The 17,461-nt window shown below is 53.9% G+C and overlaps 1 protein-coding gene across 2 annotated transcripts; it reads right to left on the bottom strand.

Annotated features, from left to right (window-relative positions):
• Positions 1-33: 33 nt before the first annotated feature.
• ALKBH5 (alkB homolog 5, RNA demethylase) lies at positions 34-16,954 on the bottom strand. 2 transcript variants are annotated; one of them, XM_058815932.1, is made up of 5 exons: positions 16,721-16,954; positions 15,723-16,542; positions 9,898-9,978; positions 5,578-5,733; positions 34-3,995 (listed from the first exon to the last, which is right to left on the bottom strand). In XM_058815932.1, the coding sequence occupies exons 2-5, from the start codon at positions 16,442-16,444 to the stop codon at positions 3,812-3,814; spliced, it is 1,143 nt and encodes a 380-aa protein (XP_058671915.1). In that variant the 5' UTR covers positions 16,445-16,542; positions 16,721-16,954; the 3' UTR covers positions 34-3,811. The 2 variants fall into 2 exon arrangements, with proteins under 2 accessions (XP_058671915.1, XP_058671916.1); XM_058815933.1 differs by having other exon boundaries at positions 15,723-16,938.
• Between the last annotated feature and the right edge of the window lie 507 nt (positions 16,955-17,461).

The following is a 17,461-nucleotide window of genomic DNA, read 5'->3' as shown; positions in this document are numbered from 1 at the left end:
CCCAGCCCCCAGTACCACACAGCCAGACCAAGAGATGCTTTCTGCTTTTATTCAATTAATGCAGCAATCTATACAAGAAAAAAAAAAATAATGAAACCATGAAATTCCAAACCCTGACAGTGAAGAACCAAATTCTTCCTAAGAATCAACTGGAATTAAAAGATTCCCCCACGTCAGACTGTACATAAAATAATCTCTGCTCCATTTACAGCGTTTCACACAGTACTTCTCGTATCTCAAACTTCAGAACTGTACAACTTTGTTACAAACCACGCTTTTTCCTAGGAAAAGCTTACAGAAAAAAATATTGCCACTTTCTTTTTTATTATTATTTTTTTTTAATTTTTATTTTTTATTGGTAACAAAAAAAAAAATTAGAATCTTTTAAAAAACAAAAATTAAAGTCAGCCAGAACTTCTAAGTGTGGGCAGGGAAAGGAGCAGAGACATTGCTCAATCGAATGTTTCTCCTCCCAACAGGGAAAAGGGAACACTTTTGGCAGGTAAAAGACTCTTTGCTGCTGGTGGGGGTCTAGACCCTGGCCCCCCTTGAGTCCTGGTGCTGTTTTGATCCATGGGCTTGGATAATTCCACCACTGAACCTTCTCGAGATACGGTAACTGCAACAAACCCCAGTTTCCTCCTGTTCTTGGTGGAAAAGCAGGGATGAACCCCAGCAAAGCAGGGATGAACCCCACTTTCCTCTCCCTTCCTTAGGAAAGACAGTTCTGCTCTGGGCTCTGGGCTCATGGGCTGTCCCACTGGATGGAGCTCCCAGTGTGGGGCTGAGCACCGACACGCTGTGGGTGGATGGAGGGGTTGGACCACACACAGCCAGATCAGACACACACAAACCAACGGGGTCAGGGCTCTGCAGGAGCCTGGGCAGAAGTTTTGCCTCCAAATCTGAGCTCACCCCACTCCCTGCTCACCCCCAGCCTGGCCTGATGCCTGCGTGCAGCCCAACAGTGAAAACCAGGAATTCCGAGCCACAGTTCCAACCAGACAGGTTACAGGAAGGATCCAGACCTCTGGATCCGTGTGAAAAATGTCTTCTAGTTTCGAATCCAGGTTTCACTCTGATGTTGTTCAGTGCAAAAGAGTTAAAAACCCATGTTATCTACACATATACATCCGTGTCTATAGAAAATGTCTGTACAAGTGGGGAGATGGCCCTTCCTGCACGCTGGGGAATCCTCTCCTGAGGGATCCTGCTCCCTCTCTCTCTCTCCAAGGTGTCAAGCCCCAACCAGTCAGGTTAAAAACCAAGAGCAGATGGTGGCTGGAGAGGAGCTGCTCCTGTCCCCCCAGCCACAGCTGCCAGCTCTGACCCACTGCATGGATGGGGACAAGAAAAAGGGGGAAGCTCCCGAGCAGGACATGCAGGAATACCAACACAAGCTGGGGAAGGAATCTTGCACATGTTCAGCCTGCACAAGGACCAGGATGAGGTGGTGGCTGGGACCAGGCTGGAGGTGTAAGAGCTCAGCATGTCCACAGCCAGCTCCTCATCCCATGGAAGGCCTGCTCTGAAAGGCCAGCTGCTCCAGCTTCATTCTGAGCTGACACCAGGGTAGAATATCCATATTGGAGAGGGAGGGATAAAACTGGGAGCCAGGAGGGGAGAGGGCAGAGCTGAGACCTCTGGCAGTGCCCTCTGTCCCCATCTGCACCCACAGCAGAGCCTGGCACCGTGACAGGAACAGGGCATGGCCAGGATGGATCCAGAAAGACAAAGCCACCAGGAGGAGAAGGGATCTGTGCTCCCTGCGTGCACTTTTGTTGTCAGGGGGATGTCAAGCTGCCCAGAACGGGGTTTGTAGCCAAGAGCTGGCCTGGATTCGCAGCAGAAAGCTGGTGGGGTGAGGAACATCGCTTCAAATGCTACGTGAGGTCTGAAAATGGCATTTCCAAAGTTTCACAAGCAGCAGAAGCACAAACTTTTGGGTCTCTGGACTGACAAGCCACATTCCTTCAGAGGCTGTGCCTCAGCACAGAGCCAGTGGGGGCTCTCACCAGGCAAACCAGGCACTGGGGACCTCACCAACACCCCCCCACAGCCAGCTGAAGGTGATGGCAACGTCCTCTGAGCTCACGTGACAAGATTCAGCCTGAGCAGAACCCCAACACCAGGTGAAACTCAGCAGGGAAGGAAAAGGACAGTGGGACCCAGATGTCACAAATGTCCTCGATCAGCACTGCAGGGAACAATGCCTGGGTGGTTGTTTTAGACCAGGAGCCCCTCAAGACAGCAGCAAACAAGTTTCAAAATATATTACATCTTTTTATTGCCAAGCGTGCAGACCATGAAGTGTGTGGGGGACACGACACTAAGAAAAACTACAGTTGGAAGGAGGGCAAAGCAGTAAAAATTTAAAAATAAGACTACTCCTTACAACTGCCAACACTTGGGTTCAAAGAATCAACTGGAGGAAGTTTTCCTTAAAAGTACAGCTCTAAATATGGCATTGGGCCCCAAACTTTGCAAACACCAAGGCTTTGGTCTGGGCTAACACAAATCAGGTGAGAGAAGAGGATGATGATGATGATGGCAGATGCTCTATCACAACTCCACGGGGCTGAATGCCTGATTCTTCTCAGCATTTCCTGTAGCAACCAGAAAACTCCCTACCCCAGGAACACAGGCAGGAATAAGCCAGGAGAAAGCAGGCAACCTCAGTGCTGGATGCACTGAACTGGGGCCAACCTGGAGCCCTGCAGTGTCCCTGCTCCCAGAGCCAGCCTCGGAGGGGACAGAGCTGCTCAGCTCCCCCAGGGCCACAGCAGCTCCTGCTCCATCAGAGTGCAGCCAGCCCTTCAGGATGGGACACTGTGCTGGGAATGCTGCACCGACTCAGCTCTCCCCACCTGGAAGGGGCAGTGGAGAGGGGCTCTTCTGGGGGGTCCCAAGGCACAAACCCTCACAAGCACAGCGTCTCCTACTCCTCCTTGCTATCCCCAGCTCTGGGAAGCAGCACGTGCTCAGTGTGATCCCTCACTTGGCAGCCCTGAGATTCCAATATGGATCTCAGGACAATGCTGGGCCACCCTTCCCTCCTCCAGACCAGCACTGAAAAACCAGAGCTCTTGTACATTCTTCTTGGAGAGGGCAGCGCAGGGACACAGGGCTGTGAGCCCATGCTGGCTTGGGAAAAGGGTCTGGAAAGGAAACCTACGGCGTTTAAAACACTAAAGTGCAACAAAAATGTCCTAAACCCTTTGAAATCGATCGCAGCAAGAGGGGTCTGCAAAGCTTCAAACTTCCAGTTACTGCAGGGCATCCTTAAAACAGACCCGACAACCACCAGGTAAAAAAGACCAAGGAGCCCTTTGGTGAAACAAGGAATACCAGCCCACCACAGAATTTCAGCTCCTGGGGTCAAACATCATATTTAGAACATTTGGAAAGGAAAAGTGTTAAAGCAAAAAAAAAAAAAAAGAAAAAAGAAAAAAAAAAACAACCCCACCAAAACAAAAATACAATTCTTGAATCTTGCGCAATGAAAGAGTTAAACTTTTTGGTGTTTTCAAAAGAAATCCCAACAGACAACCTGGCATAACTTTATCTGCTTCCTAAGGGAGAGATGCCCACTTGAGCCACGACTCAGGACACCATGTGCACTGGACATGTTCCATCCTCACGTATGTCTCAGCATTCCTCCATTCATAAAACCAAATCCTTCCTGTTTACTCTTCAGCCTGAAAGGAAAAACCAAAACTGAAGCTAGATGGAAGATAGCCAGAGGGAGGAGAAAGTTTTCACAGACTGGAGGCCAATCTCATCAGCTCCACGAGCCTGGCAAGTGCAATCCTCAGTGTCGCCTCATTTTAACCTTCCTGGCGGGGCTGCCGTCCTCCTCCTCATCCTCACAGTCCTCCGTGTACTCGTACGACCGTCGCCAATAGTTCTCAGAGCTGAAGTTGCTCCGTCTCCTATGTTTTGGTAAGAGGACTGAACGCCTGTTCTCCTCCTTATCCATTTCTAGAATCCGTGGCCTGTGCAGAGGGAGGAAACAGGAGTGAGAACACAGCACGACGGGATCCAGGTGTTCCTCCTGGATGCTGTCTGCAGGTTACCTGCCCTGACAGCTCTGCCTCTTTTCCCACTGCTTTCCCAGCACTGGGCACTTGGCAGAGAAAGAACAAATCACCAAGTTCCACCTCCCCAGAGGAGCTGAGAACTTGTCTATGATGGGCCAGTTCCTTCCCTTCCCAAGGCTCTGGCCATTGCCTCCACCAGAACACTTCCAGTCAACCTCTTTAACTTGCAGCTTGTGGCCCCAAGAAAAATCCCTTGGGCAGAGGGGTCTGTCTCTACTGCAGCAGAATTTAGAGCACAGAGCTGAGCTCCTTATGGTGCAGGATCACACCACAGCTCCAAAATCCTTTGTCCTCTCCAATATTAGCACAGTGCAATTGTTATTTCTGCAGAGCTGCCTCTGATCACTTTCTAGCAGGACTGGGTTGGTGGGCAGCACACACCACTCACTTTATTGGAGTGGTTCCTGACAGATCCCACTATGATATCCATGAGAATTACCTGCTACACTGGAGCCTCTGAGGCCAGAGAAAGAGAAAAACATGTTTTTCATACCCATCTGCTGCAGGAGCCTAGGCAAGCCATCCCCCACAGCCTGATAAGGTCACACCAGGCTGAAAAACAGCTCAGAGGGATGTGCACATTTGTCCCGCATGATCGCTCCTCTAATCGGACACCCAGGGAAGCTGCATCTGCAGCCCAGCCTCAGACCCTCCTCCATCCTCCATCCAGGTGAATGAACACTGCTCACAAACAATCCATCCCCACCCTCCTCCCTCCAGGACAGGTTCAAACAGGGCTGGGACTGCGTGGCAGCCAAGCCCTGCGACCAAGTCAACTTTTGGGTTGTACCCATTGTGCAGAAAATGCCATCTGGATCCTCAGGAAGCTCTGGAATTGGAACATGCAGGACAGCTGGCAGACTGGCCATCACTCAGAGCCATCAGTGTGCTCACACCAAGGTGTTTAAGGAAAGCCTTGCTGCAGAGCTCAAGCTTGTCTGAAACCTCAGCAAGGAGCTTCCCTCAAGGTCAGGCTTAAACATCCACAATTCTGGTTTCTCACACAAAAATGCACACACAGAGCTCTGGAATCAAAACAGGCCTGAGAAGCTTCCCAGGAAGTCCTTAACCTTTCCCAGATAGCAAACCCTCACGTTCCCTCCCAGGACTGCTTTCATAATATAGTTTAACGCAGCTGCACAGGTTGCTTGGCAATAGAGGTCAGAAATGATTAGCTGCAGGGAAACTATTGTTCTGAACGACTGCATTATCAAAAGCCAGCCAAATCTATTGCTTCTTCATTATGCCACTCACAGGATAAACAATGTAAGCTGCTTACAGCCAGAGCTCAGCCTCCACAAGTCTGGGAGGAACGCATAAAGAGCTCATTCTGATAAAACAGATCTGGGCATTGCAGAAAGCACCTGGCAGGTGCAAATCAGAATGGTTTTAAATATGCTCTGAGGCCAGAGACCTCAGCTATGCACTGATCCAGAGACAACATCCCAAACACGGCTGTTAGGAGAGGTGATCCTACCTGTGGGCAGCATCAGGGTCTGCTTTGCGATGGGACCGCTTTGGTTTCAGGATCTGGTCCCGGTTGTTTCCCGACAGGCGGTCAGAGTTATAACCTGGTGGCAACACAGAGCTACTCAGGGATTTTGTTTCCAATCGAGGTGCATCTAGTCTTGTTCTGCAAATATTGAAAGAGAAGAGAATTTGCAAGGTCTTTCTACAGAATCACAGCAGAGCCCTCCACCCCAACCACACGGCTCAGGAGGAGGGGCAGGAATACCCCATTCCACAGCACAACAAGCTGCAGTTTTGGGGTACTTCACAGAAGCTTCACAGAATCACAAAATGGTTTAAAGTTGGAAGGGACCTTGAAGATCATCTCATTTCCAACCCCCTGCCACAGGCAGGAACATCTTTCAGTAGACCAGACCGCTCCAAGCTTTGTCCACCTTGGCCTTGGACACTTTGAAGGATGGAGCAGCCACAACTTCTCTGGACAACCTGTGCCAGGGCCTCAGCACCCTCACAGGAAAGGATTTTTTCCTTATACCTTATTTAAACACTCTCTATCAGTTTGAAACCATTGCCCTTTATCCTGCCTTGGCTTAGGGACACACAGTCATGAGGTGAAGGCAAAAGGTGCTGAGCTCACTGCAACCCCAGCTCTGGGAGAAGGAGCAGAGCTGCTGGAGCAGCTGTGAAATCCCATGAAATCACCTGGCAATAACTCACAGCTCCAGTTAAGCCACCTGGCTGGGAGATGCCCTGCAAAAGCATCATCACCTGCAACAGTAATAACTGCTTCCACCTGGAAACTCCCTCCTGCCCACAGATCTCCCGGGGTCAGGTGTTCCTCAGCTTGACTACAAAGTGCAAAGAGTTGAAGTACGAGTCAGGAGAAGGTGTAGCAAACAGAAGCTGCACCACACATCCCTTCCAGCAGCTCTGCACACACTCAAGCTGTGCTGGAGAGAAAGCAGAGCTCATCCCAAAAGAGAACTGAAGGCATGCACAGGTGGAGAAGGCAGCAAAAATGAAGGGGGAGAATCACCACTTGGTCTCCAGTGCTGAACTCCAGCTCCTGAGGGAGGTTTCCACAGGAGAATCCCAATCTAAACCTCCATTAGGAAGCACATCCACTTGCCAAGAGAGAGCCCCTTCAGCTAATCAGGGTGATGCCAGTCTGGCACAGGCAAAGCTGGGCATGGCAGCCTGCGTTTGCCCAGCGTGCCAGAAACAAGGAACACTTCCACAGGCAGCTGCCAGGTTGGAGCCTGTGCTACTCCACGCTGTCATCCTGAGCTGTTCTGAGCTCCAGGGCTGGACCCAGTCCAGCCTGAACACCAAAGGCCTTGCAGATCCTGCCCGTGACAAGGGAGGTTGTTTAAATACCTCTCAAATACAGCAGCAACCACAGGGCTGCAATTCTAACAAACCCACCCCCAACACACTGCAAGGGCAAGGGAACAGCAGCCATGCTCCCTCTGGCCAGGTGCAAGGAGAGGTGACACTAAAATGGAGAATAATATACCTACAAACAGAGAAACTCTGCTTATGAGAATGAAAGCAGAATGGCAGCAAAAGCCTCTAAAACTGCTTTCAAGACCCGGTTGAGTAGGTCTCATTTCTACACCCACCTCCCACGTTACCTCTCCCAGCATCTCATAAATTAAGAGCACCATTCCTCCCCTCCTCTGGCTCAAAGCACTTCCAAACCCTGCTGGCTCCCGGCAGCCCTGTGATCCAACACAGGAAACAACGAGCACTGAAGTGTTTATGACCTGCTTGGTAACCACACAGCTCTGGAGAATCCTGCAGAACCCCACTGCTCCTGCAGCTCCCACAGCTTTGCTCTCCTGCTGCTGTCAGTGAGAACATGCTCAGAGCAGAGCCAGACTCACTGGGACGCAGCAGGCTCCGGCAGAACTCAGAGCTGAACATCCCAGCTCCAACTGGCACGATCCAGCTGATCTGATCTGAAAGCTCAGGGCTGATCCTCACCACCAAGAAGAGGAAGAGGAGTTTTATGAGGAGGCCAGCAGGGGAAGGAGGTGCTTTCCTGGTTGCACAACAGCCTGTTCCAGGCACAGCCACAGAGCGGGAACAGCGCTGGTGCAGCGACCCTGGCACAGCAAAGGGCACACTGCACACACAGGGGACACAGGGAGGTGGCTGCCCTGGCCAGGGGATAAGCAGCAATTAATAAGCTCTAATTGGCAGCAATCACAGCCCAGCCTTTGGCAAACATCACCATGGATTCACCACAGCTGCGGAGGCTACGCAGAAATAATTCCCAGGGGGTTTGTGCTTTGCTTGAGAGAAAAATCCTGGTGTGGTTTCATCTGGTTTGTCTGTTGGGTTAGCCCCTCACTGTCTGATGGGCAGAGACACTTCTGCTCTGACATGAAGCAAATCAGGCCCCAGAAATCAGGGTGGATGGGCAAACAAAGCCAGCAGAGCTGCAGGCTCTGTCCCTTCAGCTCAGCTGGGTACAACTGGGGACACCTCACTGCTCCTCCCAGGACTTAAAGGGGGCTTATAAAAAACACAGAGAACAACTTTTTATGTTGAGAGATGGGCATAAGACAAGAGGGATCAGTGTTAAACTAGAGGGATGATTTAGATTGGATATTAGAAAGAAATCCTTTGCTCAGAGAGCAGTGAAGCACCAGCACAGGTTGCCCAGAGAAGCACAGGTTGGACAGGGCTCTGAGCAACCTTATCTAGTGGAAGGTGTCCTTTCCCATGGCAGGGGCTGAAATGAGGTGAGGTTTAAGGTCCCTTCTTGCCCTGATGCACTTTGAGGGCAGCCAGGCTTGACTGAAACAATCCAACACCCTCAGCTCACCAAGACTGGAGAAAGCAAGAGGCAGAGCCAGTTTAAACAGGTACACTGGACACCTGCACCAGTTTGGGCAGCTTTAGCTTATTTATCTGAGTCTGTCTTTTCCACAAAACTGCTCCACAACCTAGGACGGGCAGCTTCTCTTTCCCAAAGTCCAACCAAAGCAGCTCCAAGGCTTGGAGATGCCTCCTTGTCAGCACTGGTGCTGCTTTTCCCTGGCTGCTCCAACACCACGAACACAACAGCTCTAAGTTCTTATCAGAGCCTCACCCCACACCTCACGGGGCCATACCCAGCTGTGGGGTGCTTTGGCTGCAGCCTGCCTTTCATCCCACTATATCTCCTGCCACATCTCATCCTGCCTCCCTGGGTCTGGGCTGATTTTGCTTGGCAAATGCCTCAGGGCTGCTGTTTTTCCTGCCTTCATTCCATGGGTTTCTCTAACCAGATGTCCAACTCCACTCCACTGGCTTTGTGCCATATCCTCATAATGTTGCCAGACTTGTTTTGAAATCAACTAAGCCATGCAAAAGCTCATCCAGTCTGGATCCAGACCACTTGCCTGCGAGCCTTATGCCAGCCTGGGCCACAACCACAGCCCTGCCACCAATGCCCACGGTTTTGGCTGGGTTTACAGGACTCAAAGTGTGTATTTTCATTTACAAAGATGTTTCTTGACAGCAGAACTACTGCCAACACCTTTCAAGGCACAATCAGCAAGGGTCAATGTGTTGCAGTCACATGTTTTGGTCTCCTAGTAGAAGGAACTGGTAACAGAGGACATTTCTAGGCAGAAAAGGTTTTACTGAGGAACTTTGGGGTGGGGTTAGTTCACTTTGTCTCTCATTTTCTTAAGAGCTTTAGGAACAAGCACTGATTGATGAAATGCCATCAAGAGTGCTTTTCTAGAACAGGAAGCCCCTTTCTAAAACAGCTTATGGAGCTTGGCTTCCCAACACAGACTCGAAGGACAAGCTCTGTAATGAGCACTGAACTCTCTACATGTTTCCCTCCAAAGCCAGTGTCTCCCTCTCTCCCCGGGAAACAAAAGCCATGATACCAAGAAATCTCTCTCTGCTTCAGAGGACATTCCTCATCACAAGCATCAGCTTCAAAGACCATCCAGGTAACTCACACATGTGGGTCTCACATGACCAGACACCTGAACACACAGCCCAAAACAAGACAGTTTGATACCCTGGGTGTTTGGGGCTGGGCAGCCAAAGGAAAGCCAGTCTGGGCACCAGCAGGGCTTGCAAGCCCAGACATTACAACAAAGTGCTGCTGCACAGAGCCAAGAAGTGATGAACCCTGCAGGAACAGGTTCCAGACACTTCCACTGCCAGGCACTGCACGACACAAGTGAGCATCAGTGACACCTAATCAAGGTGTGAGATCAAGCCAGCAAATTAACAAGCAAGGCAAGTTTTCAAGTGTTTAAGCATCATGACACCACATCCACGTTTATCTTGCTGTCTGGAGGGCTTCAACACTTACTTTCTGAGGATGATGACAGCTCTCCTCTCCTTGATGTCCTGTGGTCGAATGCAGTGTGTGATTTCGTCGGCCGCATACCCACTGACAACAGAAACAAAAAGCCACCATCAGGGAGATGCCAGGCACAAGCAGAAAGTGGTTTCCAGCTTCAACAACTCAGTTTGGCCAGTACTTCCTAACTTGCACCAGGAATTCCTCCTCCAAACACCATCCCCACAGGAGCTACACTTGCAGGCGGGAACAAACATTGGGAAAGAATGAAGACAATCAGAGGGTTTTGGGGGGTTTCATGACTCAATTTTTCAGAGGAAACTGCTACCTGCTCCAGCACTGTGAATAAAACATGTACAAATGTAGAACTGTAGATTCAGACAATTAATTTATGAAGAAATTAGAAAGCAACAGGGGGGCAAACGAGCACATTCCTCCAAAGCATCATCTCAAACAAGTCTATGAGAAAAGCCATCTCTCACAGCTCAGGTGTGCAGCACACCCAGACCCAAACATGTAACACATCAAGGAGGTGTTTCAGTCACAGAGGGGTGCAGTCATGCAGAGCTGAGCCTCTCACCCCCTTTTCCTGCTCATCATCCTCCCCAACACATGGCACATCCTCAGCCACCACAAGAACATCACCAGCCCTAACCCAGCACTCATGGGGTAACCTACAAATTCACACCTGCAAACCAAGCTGCACTCCTCTGTAACAGTGTGAAACAGCTCCCTGGGCCTAGGAAAAGCCAGGTTCAAGCAGTGGCTGTTGTCAGCAGCAGTATTTCACTGTGTGAAATGACTCCAGATACTCCACATTTTCAGCAGGCTGGAGAAAAGCCACAGCCAAGGACAGCCTGAGCTTCCACCACACACTGGAGCATTTCCTGATGGCTGCTTTGTCTCCAGGTGAAACCAGAGCAGGTGAAATCCTGGTGTGTCCACGGAGAGCAGCCACCAGAGCCGCTGTGACACACAAACCGAGCTGGGAGCACATCCCCTCACTGCAAGGGCGTGAGCAGCACATCCCAGCGGTGGGGCTGCCCTCTGCCTGCCGTTTGGAGAGTGTCAGCTCACCGAGAGCCCTCTGCAGCCCAGCATGGGCTAAGGAGAGGCTGAACACCTCCAGAGCTTCCTGAAACACCCAGCAAGGGCAGCAACACCTCGGCAAAAGGCTGCTCAAGCCTGCACACCCAGCCTGAAGCAGAAATCAGCATGCCCGGTGTCCCCACAAGGCTTTTCCAGGCCAGGGTCAGGGGCTGGCAGGTTATTCAGGACACCCTGAGCAGAGAACAGAGCTCACACACACAAGTCTTCTCTGGGGACAGGACCGGGTTTCCTTGATCTGGTTAGATAAGCCACCCACTCACCCAGAAACACCTCCTCACACACAGATTTACTGCTCTGCAAGGACAGCTACAAGACCAAGGCCTGACCAGCTGAAGCAGGGGTGGTGTCCATCCCCACCGTGCTCCAGGCATTGCAGAACATGACAAGGGGCTCGTGATGATGCTCTATTATGTTCCTGGAATCTCTGTGTCAAGCTCCAGTGAATTCATGAATATCACCCACGTTAGCATTCACCTCAGCATCCTCAGCATCACCCTGAACACCAGGGAAAGGTCTCCTTCCAGACCTGCTTCCAGACCCACAAGGTGTCAGCCTGAACACCCCTTTTCACTCCTCCAGGCAAGAACACAATTTCAGATCACTTCCAGAGTGGCACCAGGAAGTTTGTGGTCCCAGATCAAACAACAGCCCCACCACGCTGGTGTGAGACCATAAAGGGGACACACCAGTCTGCCCCAGTGCCAAACTGGTGTGGAAAACTCCGCACTATACCATATGTAGTGATGGAGTGCCTCTGCACAGGCAGGGAAATGAAAGGATTATTTGGTTGTGTCATATTCGTGCTGCCTTGTGCCAGCATGAACTTCTCACCCACTGCCCAGCCCTGCATGCCCTGAGGATGGGTGAAGGGGCAGACCCTGAAGAAAAACACCCATAATGATATCAAGGGCCCACACACACATTTCTTGCCCAGAGGAGAAACTCAGAACAACCTGGAAAGGAAAATCATAAATTCCTGCCCACAAGAACACCTGAGTGTGCCATCTCCATCCCAGAGCGTTTTCCAGAAGCGCAGGGGCAAGTGCTGTTTTCCACACACCACCCCAAAACCAGCCCCCAATTCCACACTAACCTGTCAAACCTTACACCCCCAACTCTCCCCTGAGTCTTTTTCCACCTGGAAGAGCCTCTGCTGAGCCAGAACTGATTCACACAGAGATAAAAGTGGATATTTGTGTGCAAACATCACCAGAAAGGAAGCCTTGAAGTTCTACAGACTCTAACAAGAAAAGCTTGAACAAATCTCTGCCTCATCACCACTGGCACACGTGGAACTTCCTCTGCAGCAGAGCCTGCTCTGAGGGATCAGGCTATTTTGGAGCAGACAGCTGCACAGAGATCCCTCCAGCTGGGAAGGAAGGAAGGAGCTTCATCCTCCAGCGACTCCAACCTGCTCTGACTGCGCTTCCATCAGGCACGCCTGGAGACAACAGGAGGGACACACACCACAGCACTCCCCTGCCATTACAAACTGCCAGGAGACGACCCAGAGCACTCTCCAGCTGAGGGAGGGAAGCCTGTAAGGCACCAGCTCTGGGAACTTGGGAAATGCTACCTGTGCCTTTCGCCCCTCCAGCTGCAGCTGCTCTCTTCCCAATGCTCAGACAACATACCTGGCATTTCAGTGCTGAGATTTGCCTCCTGTGACAGCAGCTGCAGGGCAGGGATCCACCTGGAACCCCCCAGCCCAGGTGGCTCCACACACCCCCTGTTCCTTTCCTTTTTCCCAAGCATTCTCAAAGCACAGATGAAAAGGCAAATTCCTCCATCCCCCTGCCACTGCTTCTATTGATTGATGCTCACCAAATTGTTGTTAAAATAAGAAAAACCCACAAGCTGATGGGTCACAGGACTGGGATCCAGCAGCACACACTGAGCTGATGCTTCCTGCTGGCCTGGCTGCCACTGGGACAAACCTGCAGGAGCTCCTGCTCCCCAGGGCTGTGGGAAAAGAGGGGACTGGAAAAGGTCATCTTCTAGATCACAGAACCTACAAGAGCAAATCTTCCCTGCAGATGTGAAAGGAGAAAGGGCTCATTACAGGTCATGGGGTGGCTCAGCCTTTGCCTTCTGGCAGAGGGGCACAGCCCAGCCACGTGAATCCTGTTCCACCTCACCTGTCATTTGAGGGCTGAACGCTTTCCAAGCAGTCTGAGGCAGGTTCAGTGTTGGCAAACACCACATCCTGCTTCAGGGCAGGCAAACAAAATAAAGGGAGGGAAATGGGGAAAGCGCCTCTGCAAAATCCCTACTGGGTCAGCAGCTGTGAAATTAGGAGCAGGAACATGACAGAGGCAATCTGGGGCCAGTGTGAGAGTGCTGTGGGGTCAAAGAGGATTCCAGGAACATGACAGCTTCCTTTAGATCCTCAGGACTTCCACAAGGCTTCCCTGGAAAGGCTGCAGCCACTGACCCAGCAGGATCTGAATCCCAGACATTACAGGCATGCCACCTCTATCTGTGCCCGTTGCCCATCTCCAGGGTAACTGCCTCCAGCAGCTGTTTACCCAGCGGAGAAAATGCCAAGTTTGGGGAGTCACGACCAAGGGCTGGATTTGGTGCCACACCCCTGAGCACGCTCTGCACCTCTCCTGCTCCTCCTGACTGCTGGGGGGAGATGGGAGAGCAGGGGATCTGCTGTGAGACAAGGAATTGATCCCAGACGGGATCCTGTCAACACACAACAGTCACTCTGGCAGAATCTCCCATAAGCGAGTGTAAAGTACCTGCTAACTGCTGCATCAAATTGAAATAATCCCTGTTTTAAAGTCTATTACTTGCCGGAAGGAGGAAAGTCTGACCCTGATCAAGATGCAGTGGGTGGCGCAGAAAGCAGCCCTTGGATTTGGAGGGAAAAGATATCAAGATATCTTCATGTTGTTTGTAGGATTCCTTTAGCTACATTAACAAACTGATTACAGCACCTGAGTGACACTGCCAACAACCCAAACACCCCTGGGAGACACCTCACTCCAATTCCATGAGCCCTAAGGCAGCAGCCTCTTCCCAGCAGTTTTGAGAAGGAAAAGGAAGGGTCTGGAATAAGAAAACATCATTCTCTGGTCCTGGAGCAGAGCAAGCATCTCTCTTTCCTCCCACCATCCTCCACTGCAGATCCTCCTCCAGAGTTTTTCAAGAGGCTTTGACTGCAAGACTTGAGGCTGACCCTGCATTAGCAGCTCTGCCAGAATGCTTCCAAGCAGGATAAAACTCTCTCTGTCCTTAAAAAACAGAAGACCTCTGGCTGTAAAAAGAAGGACAACTATTTATCCAGGCCTGACGAGGAAAGACAGCAGAGGGGTCTGCATCAGCAGCACGAAAATTGGGGTAGAAAGTTTCCCTCCTGGTATCTCAGAGAAGTCAGGGAGCAGAGCAGCTGCCTCACACCCAGCAGTCCATCCCTGGGGATGGAGCTCGCTCTGCAGTAAAAAGATATAGAGCAGGATGGGTCCCCTTGGGTCCCATTTCACAAAATCACCCCGACCTCTGCCCCCCGAGCCCTGTCAAACCACCAGGAATGAGAAAATGTCCTCAGCACCATTCCCGCCTCCCTCTGCAGCCTCCCTCATCCCTGGCTAATCCACACAAGTTACCTAACACCGGGGTACAGCAAGGATTAGTTAATGTTTGTGCAGCTTTTCCGAGATAAAAGCGACGCGAGATCTCGGCATTTATTATTGATGCACCAGTCAAGGAGGCCGTGTGTTTGTGGGGGGAAAAATTCCTTCCCGAACCCTGCAGCGATCAATTTACAAGCCAAAGCAAGGGATTGTATTACGGCCTGGGAGCCCGGAAAACCGGCCTGGACCTTCACCAGCCCAAAAAAGCCACCCCCCAAAGGAGGATACAGCTGGTGGCACTGCTGGCACAGGCCTGGCGATCCCTGCTGCTGGCAGGGAGCACTCTGACCTTCAGGGACACAAGGGACCGGCAGCACCAATGCCAGGCTTCCAGCTGCCCTCCCCAGGAGCTGGAGACAGCGGGATCCCGGTGCTCCAGCCCTGTCCCCTCACCTGCCTGTCCCCTCACCTGTGTGGGCAGCTGTGGCATTAGCAAGCAGGCGTTCCCCGGTGCCAACCCCAGGCTCACTGCCGGCCAACTGCGTGACCTTGGGCAGGTCATTCCACCTTCCAGGGCTCTTCCTCAACGCACACCAAGTCCCTTCCTGTGCCCGTGACACGCTGCACTTCCAAGTGACAATCACGCGGGGCTCTGCACTCTGCTCTCCCCATCGTCACAGCGCAGGGGAGGGCTCAGCACTCCCAGTTTACAGACTGGGAGGACGAGGCCATTCACACCTCCTCTCCACGGTTAAGGTCAGGTCAGAGAAGCACCGGCCGAGCTAAGAATAGACCCAGGAGCCCTGTCCCTACAGCTGCTCCGCTCTGACCACTCTTGGGCAAAGGATCCATTTTGTGTCTCAACGTGTTACTTTAACCATTTACAGGAACTCAGTGGCCAGCTCAGCTCTGCTCCCACCAGCATTCGCCTCAAGCTCCATGGAGAGAGCACCCACCCAAATCCTCACCCACAACAACGGCAGGACCACCCCCCAGAATCGCTTTTTCACCCCTTGCAGCACAGCGAGCCCCCGAGCACCGGCAGAAGGAGGAGATGGAGCCCGAGGCGCCGTCGGGGCGCGCATCCGAGCGCCTCGTGATCCGCGTTACACAACCGGGGCCTCGGCAACGCGGGCGACTTACCTGAGCACCGTGACGCTCCCCCTCTTGACGGGCAGGAACAGAACGGGCTCCGACACCCGGATGGGCTTGAACTGGAATTTACACCCGAAGCAGAGCGCCGAGTCGCTGAAGAAGGACACGGAGACGATGGGCCTCTCAAAGATATGGATGGGGTCCACGTGGGAGACAATGCAGCCCCCCGGCTGGTAGTCGTTGATGACGGCACTGTTCACAAAGCCCTCGGGGATCACCCGGTGCTCCACCAGCTTCCTGATCACCAGGTCGTGCACCCACTCGGGGATGGCGTCCACCTCCCCCCGCGGGTACAGGCGCTCCTGCCCGGGGCCCCGCCGCTGCAGCTGAGACCCGTACGTGTAACCTTCCCCGAAAAAATACTTGTTCCGCAGCGGCGCCCGGTCCACCGTGTGCTCCTTGTAGAGCCCCTTCTCCGCCCGGGACACCACGTCCTCGATGCGCGCCTCGATCTTGGCGCACTCCTCGGCGCTGAAGAGGCGAAGCTGGCGGATGCCGCTCTTCACTTTCCGAGCTTCCTCCTCCTCCTTCTGCTCCTCGTAGTCGCTGGGCTCGGAGCCGGAGTCCTCCTGGTGCCGCCGCTTGCGCTCGTACGGCGGCTCGGGGGGCTCCCGCGGGAGGCCGCCGCCGCCGCCGCCTTTGTGGCCGTCCCGGTAGGGCATCATGGACTTGAGCTTCTCCCGCAGGTCCGTGTAGCCGCTGCCGGCCATGGCGCGTCCGCAGCCCCCGCCTCTATCGATCCCGGCGCTGCAGGCGGCGGCGGGCGGCGGCGGGGGACGCGCAGCTGCTGCTCATGGCACCCGCCGCCCTGCCGGGAGAGAGAGCCCCGCAGGACGGGGAGGTGAGCACAGGATCCCGGTACCGCGCCAGACCCTCTCCCGCCGGCCCCGCTTCCTCGGGAGATGGGACCCCGCTCCCGGCGCACGGAGCTCCCGCCCTCTCCCTCCCTCGCGGGGCAGGGGCGGCCCGGCGGACGCCACACTCACGGCTTGGCCCGGGGCGGGCGCGGACAACGCTGCCGGTGCCGGTGCTCACGCGGCGGCAGGGCCCGGCACATTCCCAGCGGCGGCCCCGGACTCCCTGCCCGTTCCCACCGCCGCGGCTCTGCCCATGGCGGGGGACAACCGGAGGAGGCGTGGGGGGTCCCGTGCCGTGCCGGGGGACGGCGGCGGGCGGGGGTCTGGCGCGGCCCTTCCCGCTACGTCACCAGGAGCCGGCCCGACATCCCGGATCGCCGCGGGGCCGCCCCGCCCCGCCGCGCACGCGCCGCCACCGCCCCCGGCCCCGCCCCTCCCGCGCACGTACGGACAGAGCGCGCGACCCGACCCCGCCCCCGCGCGCGCCCACCGGCGCCGTTAACCGGCAGCGGCGGCCCCGCCCCGCTCCGCCCCGCGCGGCGCTGATTGGCCGGGAGGCGGCCGCGAGCGCCGCGGGCCGGCGGCTGATTGGGCGGCTGGAGCGCGCGCGCGCGGCGGCGGCGGGGAGGGCGGGGCGCGGAGGTGGAAGCGGGCGCGCGGCACAGGCGCCCTCTGGCGGACGCGGCGAGCGCGACAGGCGGGCGGGAGTGACTGAAGGAGGGGGGCACGGGGAAACTGAGGCAGGGGCGGGATGGAGGCGAAACTGAGGCACCGGCATGGGGAAACGGACACGGAGATCGGTGGGGAAAACTGAGGCACCGGGATGGGGAAACACATGGTGATCGATAGGGAATCAGACACGGGGGGCAG

This window comes from Ammospiza caudacuta, chromosome 17 (genome assembly GCF_027887145.1).
Source record: "Ammospiza caudacuta isolate bAmmCau1 chromosome 17, bAmmCau1.pri, whole genome shotgun sequence".
NCBI lineage: Eukaryota > Metazoa > Chordata > Aves > Passeriformes > Passerellidae > Ammospiza > Ammospiza caudacuta.
The sequence above is the reverse complement of the archived record's forward strand: the minus strand, read 5'-3'. Positions and strand labels throughout refer to the sequence as shown.